This window comes from Hydra viridissima, unplaced genomic scaffold, assembly GCF_058129835.1.
Source record: "Hydra viridissima isolate aposymbiotic clone 2 unplaced genomic scaffold, HvirCarnegie_v1 scaffold_7, whole genome shotgun sequence".
Taxonomy (NCBI): domain Eukaryota; kingdom Metazoa; phylum Cnidaria; class Hydrozoa; order Anthoathecata; family Hydridae; genus Hydra; species Hydra viridissima.
The window spans coordinates 13,645,899-13,666,796 of record NW_028324306.1 but is presented as its reverse complement, the minus strand read 5'-3'; the positions used below and the strand labels follow the sequence as shown (position 1 = coordinate 13,666,796).

General features: G+C 30.0%; 1 protein-coding gene and 1 pseudogene across 2 annotated transcripts; both read left to right on the top strand.

Annotated features, from left to right (window-relative positions):
• Positions 1-8,858: 8,858 nt before the first annotated feature.
• Positions 8,859-11,850, top strand: LOC149886226 (uncharacterized). 2 transcript variants are annotated; one of them, XM_090094165.1, is made up of 2 exons: positions 8,859-9,000; positions 10,668-11,850. In XM_090094165.1, exon 2 carries the CDS (start codon positions 10,728-10,730, stop codon positions 11,802-11,804), a length of 1,077 nt encoding a protein of 358 aa, XP_089950291.1. In that variant the 5' UTR covers positions 8,859-9,000; positions 10,668-10,727; the 3' UTR covers positions 11,805-11,850. The 2 variants fall into 2 exon arrangements, with proteins under 2 accessions (XP_089950291.1, XP_089950292.1); XM_090094166.1 differs by having other exon boundaries at positions 8,859-10,894; positions 11,027-11,850.
• A 5,221-nt stretch (positions 11,851-17,071) lies between these two features.
• LOC145182484 (uncharacterized) lies at positions 17,072-19,504 on the top strand (annotated as a pseudogene).
• The last annotated feature ends 1,394 nt before the right edge of the window (positions 19,505-20,898 follow it).

Below are 20,898 nucleotides of genomic sequence, written 5' to 3'. Positions count from 1 at the left end.
TTGACTCGTCCGAGAAAATTACTTTTCTCCATTGCTCTACAGTCCATGCAGCTCTCTCTTTGCACCATTTTCTTCGCTTGAGACGGTCTTTGATACTTAATTGTGGCTTCTTTGTTGCAAGGTATGAATTGAGGTGTTTTTTCTTCATAAGCTTGCTAATTGTTGATAGGCTAACTTGATGTGCACCCAATGCTGTATTCAGGTCTGAGGCGATTTCGGCTATGCTCATGTTTGGGTTGCGTCTAGCGAGCATAACTGCTTTATTTTCGTCCCTTTCTGACATTTTTTTGGGACGAGCAGAGCGACTTTTGTCTTTGACTGTTCCAAACTCATTATAATTTTTGAGCGTTGTTCTAACGCTGCATTCACTGATATTAAGTTGACGTCCGATTTCTCGATTGCTGAGACCGCTTTTGTTCAGGCCAACAACTTGCCACTTTGTTTCAATTTATATGCTCCTTAAACCCATACTTTTGTTCTTGCAATTTTAAAGTTTTAACTAACTGTATTTCAAATGATTTTCCGCCACTTCAGTTTATTCCTCTTATATTTTTTATTGACTATTATCAATCAGCAGAGAGTTTTTAACAAAAATTAACCCAAAAAGTTTTTCTCAAAGGAATTAAACGAGTGTGCTAATACATTTTAAATGAGTGCTCTAATACTTTTGCACGCTTAATTTCAGACATTTTTCCGAATAGTCATTAAACTTCTAATTAACTCATAAAAAAAACAAGCAGGTTGACAATATTTGACATTATAATTAAATTTAATTGCTTTTACCTTTATTTAAAAAAAAATTAGTTCAAAATTTAAATTAATTTACAATTTATATTGACTTGAAGTTATCCATAATAAAAAAATTACGAGTGCGCTAATACTTTCTGGAAGCACTGTATAATGATAGAAGATTTTGTAACTTGGTATATTGATGATATTGTGAAAAAAACAACTTTCCCATAACTTTTAACAAAAACCAACGCAAGCAGTAATTTTTGAGAAAATCAAGAGCGCTTTAATGTCAATTAAATGATTTTGGAGCGTTTCAATGGTCAATAAATCAGATTTAAAGAGGTTTTCATGCAATCTTCACATTTTTTTGCACGAAGACTAATATAATACTATACAAAAAAAAACTTGCAGTTAATCATTCTTTCTCCATTTTTAATGTTATGACATCTTTTATACAAGCATAAACTGCCCATTAAAATTGCATTTCATTAAGATTTTATAGATCTCAACTTTAATTGAAAGTATTAACTAAAAATTTTTTCTAACACAAATCTATATCAAATAGTTTGGCCGCTGATAGATTTTCCAGAGCCCAAAGTTCTCTAGTTCTTTAAAGTTTATAAGCCAAACTGCAGATTTATTATAGTTTTATTATATTTGTGTTTGTAACTTTTATATAGCTTAATTTGATTAAAATCGAATCCTTTATTGACTTGAATAACCAAAAAGAGCATTTCACATACAAACAATAAAAGTGATTATTACAAATTAAGAAAAGCAAATAGTAACACAAATCAAAAATATAAGGTGAAATAACTCATACCGATAAATTTCCAATTTGGTTTTAATAACCATCTTCTGTTTCTTTAATTACTGATAAAATCCGCTCACAATGCGTCAGAAACGTTTCTTTATGTTTTTGAAAGTCTTAACGCATTACTTTTAAATCTTTTGTAGAAGCCAATGATAACAAGTGAAATAGTAATTGCGAAGTCTAAAAGAAAGCAACTTTAAAAATCAGATTTTTTAGCCTTTCATATCGAAAAAACAAACCAATACTTAAAAAATATTTAATGGATTTATTTCTTAGTTTTCAAATAAAATCAAATGGATTTTTTTTTTTAGTTTCAAATACTGTAAACAGGATGATACTGTAAACAGGATGAACTAGGTAAATTGGGATATAGTAATCTACTTTTGATGATAACTAAGAATTGTGTTCAAAGAAGAACATTTTTAAGGTTTTTACAACATCCAGTTTTATATAAAATATAAGATTACTATTGTTAACTAAGATAAACCTATTAAAATTTCATTAAAAACTTGTAAGCTCATTCAATCTAACTTTTAATTTGTTGAAAGACGTTCTTATTGGCCGATTTTAGCAATGATATGAAAAATATTACTTTGTGTATTGTTTCTCAAGAATATGCTTCATATGCCCATCAAAAATCATCAAAAATGGTCAAGGAGTATCTTTCAGCAATAGGGGTCAGAATTTCATTAAAAACTCGTTCCTATTCAGCCATTACATCCTTTGTTCTCCATGCTGTAAACTTCTTTCGGAACGCTATTCATCCACTTTTTATAGAAGTGTTCCTTAGTATACAAAATGAAAGGAAAAACTTCTTATTAAGTAGAAAATATTGTATGCAACTTAAAACTTTGTTTTCCTGGAACACTGACATAATTTTTAAAAGAGCCTCTAAAACAAAGTAATAGCTGAATTTATAATACTTTTGTAAACTATAAGTTCAAATAATCTGTTACTAAAGTATGTTAAGTTGTTTTTCTATATCACAGTTCACTTAATTCATTCCTACCTTGAACTGCAAACTATCTTTGTCTAAACTCTGTGAAATCTGTAAGATCTTCTGACTTTTCAAGCCCTACAAGTACCCCTCTCCAAACATGTAAAAACAACTTCTCATCTCCATATTGACTACGCAAAGAAGATGATGTAAGTGCGCAAGCAGAACTCATGCGTACCTGAAAGAGAAAGCTTTCAAATAGAAAGAAAAATATCAGAAACTCTCCAAAAGAATGCATAACAAATCGATGACACCATAAAGAATAATTGTTGAGTAGTTTACTTTAAAGTTTTTGCATTCACTTCTTCTAACATAGCTTTAAGCAGAGTTGTCTAAGCAAAATAAACCAGAGCAACTATTAAGTTTTGATATTAAATTCTGAAAAGTAAGTGACAAATTGCAGAAAAATTTAATTGGTACCATTGCTATTATCAAATCCTTTTATGGTAATTCATCAAAATCAATTCAGAAAGTTTAGCAAACTAAACATTTACTTACATTCCAATCAGACAAACATAAAGGGAAGTCTTTGTATTCAAACATATACCTACAAGCATAACAAGCATTCCAACGGGTCTAAATGGAACAAGGTAATTATGGTTACAATGCTTGAAATTTATCAATATGATTGCCTGTATTTCTCCAACCAACAATCAAGTATTTACAAAAAAAAAATGGAAAAGTTAAAAGTCTCTAATTTTATTAAAAAAACTTAAAATGTCTGCCACTATATGTGCTGTTGTCTTGTTTAAATTGCAATATGTTCATACTTTTTTTGCACAGTTGTTTGTTTGTAATTAAGAAAACATGGAAACGAATATTGACGCTGGGCTAGAACAAAGAGAATCAGACTAGTGACATAGAGAGATAAGGTCAATAGTTTAACGAATATTTACACCAGGCTAGAACTAAGTTGTTAAGGCTAGAAATATACTGAGCAAGAACTTAATCCAACCTTAAAATGTTAATGTTTAAACGACTATTGACACTAGAATAGATTTATGAGAGTAAGTTTGGAATTACCTTCTGGAGAATCTTAATTTAATCAGAAATTTAATCACAAGTTTCAATTTTGAATGAAGTAAAGGTTTTTCGGGATAACATACATGATTCAGAAGTGTTAAGTTATTCTATGTAAACAAGGACTGTTTAGCGGTCTGATACGTGTGCAACGTGTGTGCTTAGAAAATTTTTCATCGGGTTGTGTCTTGATTTTCTTCTTCTACGTGAGTCTTCAATAGGCTCTGGACATCTGCTTGAAAATAATTTTACTACTCCTAATCATGAGGCAGTTGCTATTTCTTTCCTGAGGCATTCACTGCTCGGTCTTGCCCAATGAATGCAAATACATATTAAATAATATTATTAAGTTTTTATAAAGTTGCTCGCTGGTTTTAGTTTTTTTTCTTTGTTAATTTTTTTTTGCTTAACAACTTACTTACTAATAATGATGAAGACTTTAATCACTACAGAATTTAAACCAAGTTAATAAATTAGTTGTAAAACTTTTGTCGTTTATCTTTAAATCAACATTTAAATCATTTTCTAACATTGAATATATTACAAAAAAAGTTAATAATCGGGATAATTTTGTTCAAAAATCTGCATATTTACAGTTCAAAATATTGTCGTCCATTGTTCGTACTAATATTAAAGATGGTTTTTCTATATTTTTATCATTTTTAAACATGCAGAAAAAGCTTCACTAACAAATATCGACAGGCACAGGTTTAACATTGGAATTTTCATTCTCAACTGCATGTAGGTTTGTATAAAAACACCTCTCTTATGGAGGTAAATGCGACACAAAGTATGAAGTACGAGTGTTTTAAAAACTATTGATCTGTTTAAAGGAAAAAAAATCAGAAAACATTTTTCGGTAGAAATTTCTGCATCCTTGAAGACTCTAGATATACCAGAAAGAAAATGATAAAATGAACGAAATTAATTCAAACTAGAAGCTATGATTCTGGTGGTTTTTCTGAAAATATTTATGAGACAAGCAAAAAACTGCTTTATATTGTATAGTATACAAAAGTTCAATTATGATAACAATTAAGATTTTCTTTATTATACACTAATTATTCTTTATTTTTTGCTTTGTTAAAAAATATACAAAGAGTTTAATGTATTTATAATTTACTTTTTAGAAATATTTTATATAATATGTCTATTTTTGGGTATATTGCATTTAAAATTTGTGGTTGAAGTCAAATAAGACCAATAGCAATGGTCACCAAAGAATTTTCTTTAAAGTGTATTTATAAAAGCTTTTTTTTATTACAATCTTAATATATTTTTTCTACTTATTTAATGTCTTTTCTATTTTTTTCCATCAGCTAAAGTTTTTAAATTACTTTCTTATACTCATAAGTAGTTTATATCATCAATCCTTTATTGAAAATGCATATTGTTGTGTGGACTTGTATGATAGGTTAAAAAAAGTTATATTTTAATTCAGTTTTCTTTTTAAGGTGGATATAAGAAGGACAAAAATTTATCAAGATTTATCAACTGGATTACAAGTTTGGTTAAAAAAGGAATTCTCCATGCCGTTTGCTGTTCCAATAAATAGAAGGAAACAAAGTAATCGTTTAGATGAGTATCATTTTTGAATTGTAAATATCTTTGGCTTTTTTGGTAAAAATAAACGATCAATACACTACCCTATTTGGATTCAGATTGAAAACAAGTAAAGCAAGACGAATCGTCCTCGGTCAACCAGATTATAATTTGGAGGATCATAATTACAAGTCAGTTTCAGAAGGTCAAGAAATGGAGCATACTGAAAATTTGTCCCGTCGATCATCATCAAATGGTCCAGACTACAATGGTACATGTGCTGATTCTGAACTGAAACAGTTCAATCAAAAAGAAGTAAAATGACGACATGAGAGATCTAAAACTGTCTAAAGAAAAATTAGATTTTCTTGTATCCAAGTTTTAAGAAAACAACATATTAGAGCTAGGTTTTAAAATATCACACAATTGAAAAAGAAACTTTTATCTTAATCTTAAGGTGGTACTAAAGCACTAAAATCATAAAAAAAAAGGTTTTGGGATTTTTATTTCAATATATATAGAATTCAATTCTGGTTTCAAATATGTATAACTTTGATATGTTTTTTAAATAATATTAAGATATATAGGATTTTTAAAAAACATGATAAAATTTTCTTCGCCTTAGCAACGCCAAGCAAGATTTGGTTTTGTCCCAAAATCTTGTAATATATCCATGTTATTAAACAGGGGGTCACATTGAATCTTCAAAATAAGATTTTGAAGATTCAATGTGACCCCTTTTTTGGATAAAATGTCTTAAATCCATTAGCTAAAACCACATTATTTTCATTAAATAACGACTTCAAGTTTCAAATTCTAAAGTGAAACAGACACCTAACTACAAATACAATAATTGATTGTTTGGTGCTGTTCCTTATTTATTTATTTTATTTAGAATTATAAAAACATTCATTAAGTATATTAGTTGGTTTTTAAAGATGCCAAAGTCTTTAAAAGCTAAGAAAAAGATGAAGTTTAAAGGTAACAGATTCACAAAAAACAACAAGCTTGATGATAAAACAATGCAATTCGAAAAACCTTGTTCAAGTGAAAGAAAACTTAAAAACAAAAAATGCAATAGTTCATTTAGTAACAATGATGATTATAGTATTCTAATAAACTTTTCGATTCTTTAGAATAAGCTTGTAAAATTTATTTTTTGTCCTAAATGTAGGAAAACAGTAACTTTATCAAATAATTTCCAAAAGAGAAAGGGATTTTCATATCTTTTATGTTTGAATTGCACAAATTGTGACTGGAAATATGAATTTGAAACCTCACAGAAAACAAATAAACTTAGTTTAGGAAAAGCTGTAAGCTGTATTAATTATCAAATAGTTATAGCTTTTCGTGAGATTGGTCAAGGTTATCAGGGAATCCGTACATTTTCAAACATTATGAACATGCCAACACCATTATCATTTCCTGGATATCAATTAATAAATAATAAATTGCATACTTTTTATAATGATGCAGCTTCAGAAAGCATGAGCAATGCAGCTTTAGAAACAAAGAGTTTACTTGCCACCAATACATTTGATAATAGCATTACAAATTACCTGGTCTCAGTTAATGGTACATGGCAAAAACGTGGGTATTCGTCGATGAACGGTGTTGTAACTTTAATTTCAAGGGAAAATGGAAAGTGTTTAGACACAGCAGTTTTATCCAAATATTGCAAAGGATGTGCCATGTGGAAAGGGAAAAAAAACAAACCAGGGTTCCTGAACTGGCAAACAAACCATATCTACCAAGCAAATCACAAAAAATCTTCAGGTTCTATGGAGGCGGCTAGTGCTAATTTAATTTTTTCTCGATCAATAAAAAATTATGGTTTGCGTTACACTTCATATATTGGTGATGGTGACACTTCATCTTTTAATGAAGTCAAGTCTTCTAAACCATATGGCGAAGAGATAACAATTGAAAAATTAGAATGTGTTGGCCACGTTCGGAAGCGATTAGGTACACGATGCCGCAGTTTGCTTCAAAGTATGAAGGGAAAAATATTAAGTGATAGAAAAAAATTAAATGGGGCAGGAAGATTGACAGATAACGTTATAAATAAACTTTAAAATTATTATGGAATGGCAATTAGGCAGAATAAACTATTATACTCAATGAAGAAATCTGTTTGGGCTGTGTTATTTCATAATAGTAGTATAAGTAATCCCATCGAACGCCATTAATTCTGCCCTCAATCGAAAAACAGCTGGTGCTTGTGGCAAACAGATAGGTTTAATAATCAAAACAAATATAAACCCACATTGAATATATCATTGTCAATCAAAGCTGTTCTTCTCCCAATTTTTAATAATCTTTCAAGTGATGAGTTACTTCCCAAATGTTTACACAGACAAACCCAAAACAACAATGAAGCTTTAAATTCTATAATATGGAAAAAATTCCCCAAAAATATTTTTGTTGAAAAAAAAGTTTTGGAAATTGGAGTTTCATCTGCAATACTACAGTTTAATGAAGGTGCTACTGGTATTTGCAAAGTTTTTGAACGTTTAAAAATTCCTGTGGGACAATTTATGAATAAAGGATTTATTAAAAAAAACAATGAACGAATCAGAAATATGAGGAGAAAATCATCAAAAAAAGGAATACAACAAAGAAAAATCCTTAAAAGTATAAGAAAAGGTTACATATACATTGAAAATGAATAAGAAAAACAACCAGCTTATTCTATTGGTGGTTGGTAGTTGATTGGGAAAGTTTATTGTTTTTAAAACGTGTTTTTTGCCATTTAAAAATTCTCAATATACACGATTACGCAGAATTAAATATCTCAAGATCTAAAGGTGCAATTACAATGAAATTTTCAGGATATATTCATTATATTCATATACAGGAGTTGTACTAGAATTAGGTTCTAATACAAAATAGTTCATGAAATAATGTCTGATATGTCCCGCCACCTGGCACCCGCAGCTGGTTCAATATGGTAAAATTGCCTTTACTCCTAAACTATATGGATACAGTAGATGATTCTTGTACAACTCCTACATCAATATGGGACCAATGTTATTGTAAAGTTTTTGAGCAAATAAATGACCCTATCTTGAGATATTGCATTCTGCGTATTTTTCTTTTTGTGTTTTTAGATTTGGGTAAGCGAGGCAAAAAAAAACTTTTGTTACAAATTATTTCAAAATTTGTATATTTTAGTTTTTTATATATAAAACTTCTTATTTGCAATTTTTTAATACAGTATTTAACATTTTAATAATAGCTTTAGTACCACCTTAATATAATTCCTACAGAAACGTTTAATGTTCCACGTCGTTTCGTCATTAGTTACTAGGCTTTGAAAGAGCGCGTTTTTCAAATGCATGCGGCCATTGGAAAAAGATCGCGAGTTGAAACTTTTTTCCTTTTGGAATTTAATTATTAGTTTAGATTTAGAATTTAGTTATTAGTTTAGATATATTACATAAAGAATCATATTAAGATAAATAATCATCGTTAAGATCATCTTATAATTGAAGTAAGTATATAAAATAGTTATATATACATTTTTATTAGATAAAGTAGAAAGGATTTAAATTTTTATTAGATAAAGTGGAAAGGATTTTAATTTTTAAAATCGTTTATATTTTTTTTGTTTTAGTTTTTCTTTTAGCAGTTTTATTTTTGTTGTTTTATTTTTTAGAAGGAAAATAGGGGTATGAATGTTATTTAAAGTTATACTAATGCTATTTCCATAAAATGGTTATTACTACATTGAAATTTCTGTGATGCTATTAACTATTTTTGTTCTTTTTTTGAAAATTTAGAAAAATAAATTAAACTTTTGTGCCAACACTGACATGGTATGTCACATGTTTTGTATGTAAAGGTTAAATTTTGTTATGAGCATTACAGTTCTTATGAAAAAAAAGAAAAGAAGGTAAAGAGTATTATTTGTAAATATATACTTTGTTTACTTTGAATCTTTTTAAATTTTCTCGCGTCATTATTAAAGTTTTTGTTTGCACACGTTTATTGTTTGCATATATGCTTTTTTGATATGTATGTGTATGTGGTAATAAGTGCTTTATAGTTGTTTTATCAATGTGTTTTTATGATGATGCAAAGTGTTTTTTTATTGTTTGTGTATGTGTTAATATGTTTTATATAATCGTTTTAAAAATGTGTTTAAATATGAATATAAGGTATATATTTAACCTTATATACATATTTAAACACATTTATTGTGTTTATAGTTGGTACATATGTTTATATTATGTTGTTTCTGTGTTTTCAAAGTGTTGTGACTTGGTAAATGTGTAGAGCAAGGTTTGTCAACTTTGCCAGCCAAGTGATATACTTTTAACAGAGGGTTACATGATAGTGTTTAGTGTCAAACTGTTACTGCTTTAGGTCTAGCTGTTTTCAAGCCTTTATTGTTAAAGATTTTTCTAAAAATACATAATGTATTTTAATAACATTTTGTTTAATTTTGTTACTTATGTTTTTTTTATATATGAATTTTATTTTACTTAAGTTATATTATATACATATTGTATTAACATATGGTGTGTGCTATTGTTGTGTGCTGTTGCTGTGATGTTTTTTTGTTATCTTTTGAGTTAATAGACATTTGGCTTATCTTCATGTTGGTGTCTATTGTTAAAAATGGTAAATAGGTAATTTTATTAAAAATCACTGCTTTTAATCATTCACTAAAAGCCAATACAAATTATTTTGCCATATAATGAGCAGTATGATGTCTTTCACAAACATATAAACAACCTTAGTAATGATAATGTTTGACCAGGGCGTGTTGTAGTTTTGCCATCAACTTATGTAGGAAGTCCTAGAGCTTTAAAAGAAAACTTTGAAGATGTTATGGCTGTAATTAAAAAGTATGGTAAACCAGATCATTTTATTACTTTCACTTTCAACTCAAAATGGCGTGAGATAACTGAAAATTTATATCCAGGTTAGACAGCAAATGATAGACCTGACTTGGTTATTTGAGTATTTAAACTCAAATTAAATAACCTTCTCAATGACATTTTTAAGCACGGTGTATTAGGGAAAGTTGTAACACATGTTCAGGTTTTTGAGTTTCAAAAGCATGGTTTGCCACATGTTCGTATTTTACTTCACTTTGCAAATGATGATAAGCTTGAAACAGCACATGATATCAATAATTTAATATCTGCAGAAATTTAAGATCCGTTTGTTAATCGAGACCTTTATGACGTTAAAACTTGGATGATTCACGGTCCATGTGGCATACTGAATCTGAATTCTCCCTGCATGAAAGATGGGGTGTGCAGCAAACACTATCCTAAAGAATTTAATGCTAACACAGTAGGAGTTCATAAGGGTTATCCACGCTATAGACGTTGTGATAATGGTTTGGTTATCAATATTAAAGGTAACAATGTAGATAACCGCTGCATGGTACCTTACAATTCATGGTTATCAAAGAAATATCAAGCTCACATTAATGTTGAAACTTGCATGTCTGTTAAGGCTGTTAAATATTTTTATAAATACATATACAACTGTGCCAATATTTTAATAAATGAACAAATTAATCATGATGAAGTAAACATTTTTTAGATTGTCGTTATGTTAGTGCACCTGAAGCATTGTGGTGAATTTTTGAGTTTCCAATAAGTCATGTCACACACTATTCAACACCTTAAAGTTCATCTACCTGAAAATCAATTAGTGTATTTTAGAGAAGGAGCAGAACAAATGGCTTTAGATTGTCCAGCTCAATGTGATTTGCACCTAACAGCATGGTTTAAGTTGAATACTGAAAATGAAAGAGCACATTGCTATTTGTATGTAGACATTCCTTATCACTTTATATTTGATGATAAACATTGTAAATGGAAGGTTAGACAAAGGGGTGGTGATAAGGTGATAGTAAGAATGTATATAGTTAATTTAACTGGAGAATTGTTTTTCCTTAGACTGTTACTTTTGCAAGCAAAAGAAGCAACATCTTGGGAGGATGTGCATACTGTTAATGGTATTGTCCTTGAAACGTTTTGTGAAGCATGTGTTTTGAAAGGTTTGTTGCAAGATGACACTGAATGGCAGAATACTCTTTCTGAGGCGGTTATAACACGTATGCCAAAGCTAATTAGACAGTTGTTTTCAATTATTTTGACCTTTTGTGAACCTGACAATCCTTTACATCTCTGGAATACATACAAAGCTTTTATGATGGAAGATTTCATTCACCGCTCAGTCCCACTTCTAATAGCTGAACAAGCTACTCTTCATCAAATTGAGAAGATTGTTAATCAAAGTGGTAAAACGCTGGCTGATTACAATCTGCCTGGTATTGATGAGTTTATAGGCTTAAATCTAGAAAACTTTGATGAAAATGTTCAACAATCTGTTGACGAAGCCAATCAAATGAGACTGTTGCTTAATGTCAATCAATTAAATGTATGTAATGCTGCACTGAATGAGCAACCAAGTGTAGAAAATCAACATTCTAGATTGTTTTTCATGGATGGACCAGCTGGTAGTGGAAAGACCTCAACTTATAATTATTTGATTGCTGAAACCATAAGTAGGGAGTTTAAATGTGCTACAGCTGCATGGATTGGCATAGCAGCAACTCTTCTTTCAAATGGATCTACATTGCATGTCTTATTCAAACTTCCTGTTCCAATATTGGATAATAGCACATTAAATGTAACTCCTAACTTTATATGGGCATTTTTTAAGACAAGTTAGTTTGTTTTTGCTTGATGAAACATCCATGATACCTAAACATGCCTTAAAAGCAATTGATAGGTTGTTAAAAGATATTTGCAACAACAACTTTCCGTTTGGAGGAAAGTTGTTGTTGCAAATATCTTTTAACAACCTACCTTTTCTTTGCATTGGCAATGGGTGCAGAAGTTTGCATTAACTGAAAATATGAGAGTACAAGATGGGGTAGGTGAGTTTTCCCAATGGCTACTAAAACTTGGGAATGGAACAATACCTGTCAAAGAGGAGGATCCTTTTAAAGCATGCATTGAAATACCAAATCAGTGCATTATTAGAGAAAATGAATCAATTGTTGAAAAGATTTTTGGAGATGCTGATCAAAATGATTATTCTAAACACGTTATTTTAACACCAACTAATGTTGATTCATTATCAATCAATGAAGAAGTGCTTGAATGTTTGTCGGGTGAGGTCAAAATTTATTCAAGTGCTGATCAAATTGATACTGATTACCTTAATGAAAGAAATAACTTTCCTGTTGAGTTTTTGAACAGCTTAACTCCTTCAGGTATGCCACCTCATTGTTTAAAATTGAAAATTGGTTGTGTAATTATACTACTTAGAAATTTAGATCTCAAAGCTGGGTTATGCTATGGTACTCGAATGAAAGTTTGTGCTCTTCAAAGTAGTTATATTGATGCAGAGGTTTTGACAGGTGTTTCTGGTGGTAAACAGGTTTTTGTTCCTCAAATTCAGTTGGCTCCATCAGATTCTAATTTACCTTTTGATCTGAAACGTCGTCAGTTTCCTGTCAGATTGGCTTATTCAACGACAATTAATAAAAGTCAAGGTCAAACATTTGATAGAGTTGGGGTATATCTCAAAAAACCGTGGTTCTCGCACTGTCAACTATATGTTGCATGTTGAAGAACTAGAGCATTTAATAGTTTGTTTTTCAAAATTGATAAATATCTCATTCAAGGTATGGTAGGTGAAAAGCGTTACACAAATAATGTTATATTTTCTAATATTCTTAATTTATAGTCTTTAGATTTTCATTTCGAAATTTACTGTTTGTAGGTTGTGAGCACGGTTTGTATGAATAACATTATTTTAATATTTTTCTTCATAGTTTTTGATAAATATATGTCATTTAATATTGTTATAAAATGTGTTTATATGTGTTATATAAAACTATACTTTTTTATAGTTGTATAAATGTTTAAATTATGTTGTTTCCATGTTTCAAAGTAGTGTGACTTGGCATTATGTTGAGCAAGAATGATAACCTTGCCAGCCAAGCCGTGTACTTATAGCAAAGGTGTGACTTGGCAGCATTTAGTGCCAGGCGGTGTTACTGCTTTAGAGCTAGGTGTTGTCTAGACTTTTTTAATTATTCTGGAAACACATAATTACAATACTGTGCAAAAGAAAGTAGCACCTAAGAGAATTTTTATATATTCAAGATAAAATGTCAAACAAAATGAAATTAAAACAAAGATATATGTACAAACATATTTTTTATTAAATTGTGTAATATAATACAAGTTTAATTAAAAACATTTAAATTTCTAACTATACATAGAGACTTAATATTTAGTGTGACCACCATTATTTACAATAACATCTTGGAGCCTTTTAGTTATACTTTTATACAGATTTTCAATAAATGTGATGGGGATATTATACCATTCTTCTTTTAGAACATTCCAAAGTTCATTTACATTCTTTGGCAACCTCTCCATCTTCTTTCTGTCTAAGTAGTCCCACACATGTTCGATTATGTTCAAATCAGGGCTCTGAGGAGGCCAAGGCATGATTTTAAGCACTCCCTCCTCTTCCAGATTTGACAAACAATTTTTAACTCATTTGCAAGTATGTTTGGGATCATTATCCTGTTGTAGGATAAAATAATCCCCGATCAGTTGTCGTCCAGAAGGCACAGTATGATTATGTAAAATATTTTTATATTTTTCACCTGTAAGCTTTTCTGTTATTCTAACAATGTCCCCTACCCCTTTTATTGAAATACACCCCCAAACTTGAATATTCCCCCCACCATGTTTGATAGTTGATGCTAGACATGGTTCTTTCAATGCCTCTCCCTTTCTTTGCCTAACATACTTACTTTTATTCGTCCCAAATATTTGAAATTTAGATTCGTCTGTAAACAATACCTTGTCCCATTGATTTTTCTGCCACTCTTTGTGCTCTCTGGCGAACTTTAATCTTTTTTCTTTATTACCTTTGCGTAGTAAAGGTTTTTTAATAGCTACACAGCCTTTTAATCCAGATTTTATTAGAGATCGTTACACAGTAGATGCATGTACTAAAGTTCCACTAGCTCTTTTAAGATCTTGAATGAGTTCTGCGCTTACTTTTTTGCAATTTCGCAGCGCTATTATTTTTAAAAACTGTTAATCACATAGGCTTAACTTCTTGGGATGACCAGACCTCTTGTTATCCACTACATCACCAGTTTCATTATATTTTTTAACTATTTTTTGAACTGAGGCTCATGAACAATTCACATGTTTGGCTATTTTAACTTGACTATAGCCCTCTTCATGTAAAACAATGATGCGATTTCTGTCATTTATTGATATCTTTGGCATTTTATTAGTACTGAAAAGTAATTTTATTATAAAACAAAACTTTTGAAAAAAAAAAAAATTTTTTTAGATGAAAAAATTTGTAATTAATGCGAGAACTCAACAGTAACTAAAAGTTCTTCGCCACATTCTTATTTATCAAAAAATATTTAACAATAATAAATTTAAACAAAATAAATAAATAGTACAGTGATTGATGTGATCAATTTCTAGTGTTGATCCTTGTCCTCAATAAATGAGCAAACATTACAAGTGGGTAAAAAATGATACGAGTTGAAACCATCTAATAAATATTAATAAAAAAATTATATTATTAACGAAATCATTAACTAAAATAAATAAATATAGTTTTATTTAAAAGAATATCTTAGTTTAATTTAATAAAAACTCAATATTATTTACTTATATTTATTTAAATGTGCATTTTTTTAAAAAATTCTTAGTTGCTACTTTCTTTTGCACAGTACTGTATGTCTGTTAATGTTTAGCGTAATGTGTATGAGAGAGTATGCAATCTTGATCTTTAAATCTAGGGCGTTTTATTGTCCTAAATTTGAAGTAATTGAATAACTAATATTGAACATAAAAGCAAATATACTTTTATGTAGTTATATGTTTAGTAAAAAGATAAATATAGTTAACTTTAAATTGGTTTTCTAGTTTTGCCTTTCATATTTTAATTTGGGTTGTTATTTTCGCTGGATTTTAGGATCAAGGGTGTAAATATTCTATTGTTATGTGTTATTGTTGTGATGTTTTGTGTTGATAGACTGCTTGGCTTACCTTCACGTTGGTGTCTATTGTTAAAAATAAATAATAGGTAGTTTCGTTATTGGAGCTTACTGTTTTTATTGACTAGAAGCCAAGACAACATTATGCTAAAAATGCAATTTATATCTTAATTTGATTTTTTTTATTATTAGTATTTTTAATCCTTTTGTACTTCGAAACAGATTTTATAGTTACATTTTCGATAAATGTTGATATTGACTGCCATGTCAAAATGGGTTACTATAAATAGGTAAATCGATTTTCAGTTTTTGTGGTGTTTTTTTTTTGTTTTTTTTTTTTTTTGTAATTATGGTATTATAATTCCTTTTTTCTTTTTATTTAGATTTACGATTGACGCATTTATACTATTTATAAAAAAAAACCTGATTTCCTTTAATTGTAAATTTTTGTCAGTTAAAATGATATAAATATATGCAATTAGTCCAATTTTTTTTATTTTCTCTCTATTTTATGCCTAATAATTTGTTGTACGTAACTTAGGGGATCTTTTTAAACGGGGGTCGCAACTAAAAACCTTTAAAAACAAGGAGAATATTGTAGAATATTTTGCGCATTTGTCAAATTTTGAGTTACTTAAATTTTATAAGGTGTTTAATTAATTAGCTTAGTTTGCATTTGCAACACTTTAGAGTAAAGAAAAAATTCTTATACATGTAAATCAATGTTTTCCATTTTATTATTCTGGTAAAAGGTCTTCATCAAAAACCTGATTACTCTTAATAAAAATAGCTCTAATCTCCTGACCACCATTAAGGCAAAAACGGGGAAGGGAGGTCCTTTATTAGTGTCAAAATATTTAAGAGAATTAAATTTCGAGTTACTAAAGGAATTTTTAGTAGATAGTAGCAAATTATCGTTTACTAAAAACTATTGAAACAAAGAGGCCATATATAAAAATGGTCTGTGTTGAACAGACTTAACAAGACCCGGGTGTGGTCAGCTTGGTTTACAAACATGAAATTATGTCACGTTAAAATCTATGAACGTAACGTAACCTTTAAAAGCCAATTTAAAACATTTTTGTTAGCTAAATTAGATAGTACATTGTAAGTATAAATGTGATAGTATAGTAAAAAAACCACTTTGAGATTTTTTGGCTCATAAAATGGATTTAAGACTTAATTGATTGTTGTTTCCTGTTAAACCGCAACAAATAACGATTGGAAGGCTATATGGCCAAGACGGAATATGCGACATAAATATCAAATTTGTATTTTATTCATTCACAAAAAATGGAGTTAAGACAAATTGGCACTTATGTCCAGATATGTTTACTACGCATATTAGTAAATAAACTAATTAGTTGCGTAATGAGTTAGACGCATTGATGAGTTATTTTAGGGATTTATTAAAATTGATGGTTTATTTATAATAGACAAGAATTTAGCTTTACTTTTTTGTCAATTTAAAGCATGATGAAGTGTTATTTTGTGTCAGTAACTAAAAACGTATTGTGTTGAACTTAGTAATGTCGAGGAAAATGGTTCTGCCTTACACTGATATGACCTATCTCAGTTGAAAATTACTCAAATAATGTTAAATAATTGGTAAATTTTTTTACCTCCGCATACTTTTTATTTTAATTTTACAGATGGTTAAATTTTTTCAATTTGAAGGCATTTTTCTAAAAAGGTATCAGTTAAGGTTTCGCAACTTTAAATTGTGGAAAACAGCCACTTTAAATTAACAGACCGACCATAACCCGTATTACGGGTTGCTTTTTGCTAGTTTTAACGATTAACATTGAAAATGTGATTTTCTGAATAATAAATTAACAGTGTAATTTGCACGCACAATAAATAGTTTAATTTGCACGTGCAATGAAATTCAATTAGATTGAAAACTTGAAATTTAAGAAAATTTTAAGAAACTCAATATTCCAAAATGTCGTTAGAGAATTTATCTAAAAATTATAATGAAACTAAAGGATAAAGAAAAAATTCAAAAGTTTTTTGGTCTGGTGATTTTGGATACACTAAAGATAAACTTTATAAAGATAAACTGCATCTTAAGTGCCGTTTTTTTTTAGTAGAATGAACTGCAAAGGCAGAGCTTTTATTCATGAAGATAAACTTCAGGTTACAACTGTTCACAGTTGCAGTTCAAGAAAAACAGACTTTGAAGTGTTGCTTGCTAAAAGTACCATGAAGAAAAAAGCAGAAGCAACATCTGAAGACCTGCACTCAATTTTTCAAAACACTGTGAGTGAGTTTCCTGCAGTTGTTTCTGAATCTATTAGTTTTCCTCAAATTATCCCAAGTCTTCAGAAAAGGAGAAGGCTAAATGAGCCCTTGAACCCAAAATCACCAAAAGAAGCTGCTGAAGTTTTGAATGAAAAAGAATGCCATCGCTATGGAGACATTTTTTTGGGATCAGTTGCAGAACAGGACAACGTAGCATTGCTCTTTGGGCATATGCTAGTTATCAAGGCGACATCGGCCAAAGTGTGTTTTGTTGATGGAACATTCATGTATTTATATGTATGCATTTTACTAAAAATCTAGGGGGCTGTCCATTAATTACGTCAACAAACCTTTGGGAATTTTTACCTCACCCCCTCACCCTTGTCAACAGTTTGTCAAATTTCCAGAGAACCCCCCACCCCCTTTCCTCTAAAATAACATCAATTTTTGATAACTCCTCTCCCCCCACCTAAATAAAGACGCTACGCTACAAACGCAGCCTAGTTTTTCTTTTTTTGAGTAATGAAATTAAAAAAAATAAAGTAACATAGTTGACGTCAACTTTATTTGACCGACTCCCCTCACCTTTGTCAACAATTGTCAAAAAAGTTCAGAATCCCCCCCCCCCCCCCCTCCTCTGTTTTGTTGATGTAATTAATGGACAGCCCCTAGACGAAAAAATTGATATATTAAAAAAGTTAGGTAGAACACTTTTATTTACAGTTGTAAGTTATAGTTACAATTATTGTAGTTCCAGCATGACACCACGCATGGAGGAAAGCAAGTGGTATCAGCTCTTGATATTTTCTGTTGAGTATTCAGCAGTCCTTGAAGATCCAATTCCAGATGAGGATCAGATGAATTTTGATCCTGATAACCCTCACCTTTGAGGCACATCTGTTCCAGCTGTATGTGCTTAAATGATATCCAAATCAGAGGCTCTATATAAGTTTGTTTTTTCCAAAATAAAAGAAGTTTTAGATTTCTCTCCAGCCACCATTATTTCAGATTTTGAACGAGGAGTACAGAATGCTCAAAGAACAACTTGGAGTGAAAGTATGGTGAATGGTTGCAGGTATAAGTTATTAATTTGTTATTACTTTGTCCCAGTTTCCAAGTTATCAAAGTTTCTCATAGTTTGTTATCAATTAATGATCTCCTTTAAATCCTTATCTTTAGGTTTCATTTTGAAAATGCTATCACCAAGCAATTAGCAATTCTTGGTGTTCAGAGGGAATACCGCCATCAAATTCTAGTAAAGAAGTGGGCACGAAAAGTTATGGCACTTTGTCTCCTTCCTGCAAACAAGATCTTGGTTGCTTGGGGATCTCGAGTTATTGAGATTGCAACATTCAGTGGCGAAATCAAAAGCAAACTACTTGCTTTTAAAAGGTATTTTGAGAGGTATTGTCTCAATATAATGACCCCAGAAGGATTCACTGTTTATGGCTTGAATCACAAAACCAATAACAATGCAGAAGGTCTCAAAAGACGTCTGAAAACAAATATGGGTAATCAACATAGAGGATTTTGGCAGTTTATGGAATTGCTTAATCAGCATGTAATAGTGCATACAATTCAAGAGCTTCAACAGCTTGCCTGCAATCACCCAGTCCGCCGCGACCAACGCGACTTTAACGCAGTTGAAAATGCGTTTTTTTGAGAAAAACCTTCGAGACGGAGTTTGGACAACTGAGAGATTCCTATCAACAGTATCATATCTCTTTCAAAGCTTCAAAGCTATGTAAGATAATTTTCCAAGTTTTTGTTTAGCACTTTTTATTAATCAACCTTCTTTAACTTTTTTACCAAATTAATCAACTTAACTTTGTTTGATAATCTGTCTTTTTTTATGAAATATGGAAAATTGTATTTGAAGTATTTAAACAATTTTAGTGCTTTGGATGAAAACTCAATGGATGAGCTTGGTGAGAATCTTCCTTTGCCAACTTCCACTTCAACAGAGTCACCGAAGTGCATTGTTTGCACCGTCAATGAACGAAATGCATTGGTAATGCCTTGCAGACATTTTTTGTTTTGTCAGCCATGCACTCAACAAGTCCAGGAAAGCAATACACCTCATTGTCCCAATTGTCGAGGACCAATATCATCCATAATTGAACCTTTTCAATGATTCAGTAAAAGTTTCCCCTTTACCTACATTTTGAACACTAGAATGTCATACATTTGTTCAAATTTATTAGAATAAATTTATTATATATAAACGGTATTAAGTTATTCCCAATTACTCTTACTCCGCCTAGAATAAAAAACAATCAATAACGTAATTTTTTCACAATTTCGATATTATTCCGGAAAGTTCGTTTTCGATATTGTTCCTTTTTTCACAATTTCGATCTAATTCCGTTTTTTAAATTTTCAATACTATTCCTTTTTTTACAATTTCGATATTAATCCGGTAAGTCCCTTTTCGATATAATTCTCTTTTGGGTTATTTCGAGATTATTCTGCTTTTCTGATTTTCGATACTATTCCTTTCGATACTATATTTTTAACAACTTCGATGTATTCATTTTTTCGATATTAGTCCGAAAAGTCCCATTTCGATATTATTCCTTTTTTCACAAAATCGAGATTATTCTGTTTTTCGAGTTTTCGATACAGCTCCTTTTTTTTACAATTTCGATGTAATTCTCAATTTCGATGTTATTCTGGAAAGTCCCTTTTCGAGATTTATCATTTTGACTGTTTTCGATACTGTTATTGCTAGCCGGATTACTGTATTTCAATTTAAAACTGTATTTTCAATTTAAAACAAATTTTACATTTGATTTGAAGTTTTTTGTAGTTTCATAATTTTTTTTTTTTTCCTTTTTTTTTTAGTGTCAGAAAAAACCATTTGGTTTTGAATATGTCATTACAAAATATATTTAATCATTCCCTTATTATTCATTCCCAGGCCTTCTCTTTTTATTATTTCCTAGAATAAACCCTGTAGCTGAATAAAAGTGGATTTAATATTGTACTGCATCGAAAACTTAATCGAAAATAAACATACTAATATGAATTTCAAAAATTTTTGTTTAATATTTATGGGTTTTATAAAATCCAAAAAACCCTGAATTTAGGATTTTTTATAACAGTTTTTAGAAGCTTTTTTTTTTTTGGAGAATAGAGCCTGTTTTATTTAGATTAAAAAGGTCTTTACAAACAGAAATATTAAAAAAGAAATTAAAAATTTTAAAGTTCAGACTTCTTCCAAACTGTTTTAAAAATGGTACAAAATGCTAAAAAAATTGACCCTTTTACCCCCTGGAGATTTCCTTAGGATTTTCAAAACTAAAAAATAAAAAAATCTTAAGTACTAAATTATGGTCTGGGCAGATGATAAGCTAGGGCTCTTTTTTTTTTCAGACATGGCTTTTTTTTTAAACAACCAAATGTATAAGTATCGGCCCGTTATTGGATATCCAGGACTGGGATGCCCCAAAAGAACCTTATGACAGTTGCTATCTGGCAAACCAGCTCTTGTGAATCTTTTACGGTACAACAATGGTTCACATCAGC

Bases quoted from the DNA above. Each gene is read 5' to 3' on its own strand.
- LOC149886226 (XM_090094165.1), top strand. From the start codon at position 10,728: ATGTCACACACTATTCAACACCTTAAAGTTCATCTACCTGAAAATCAA.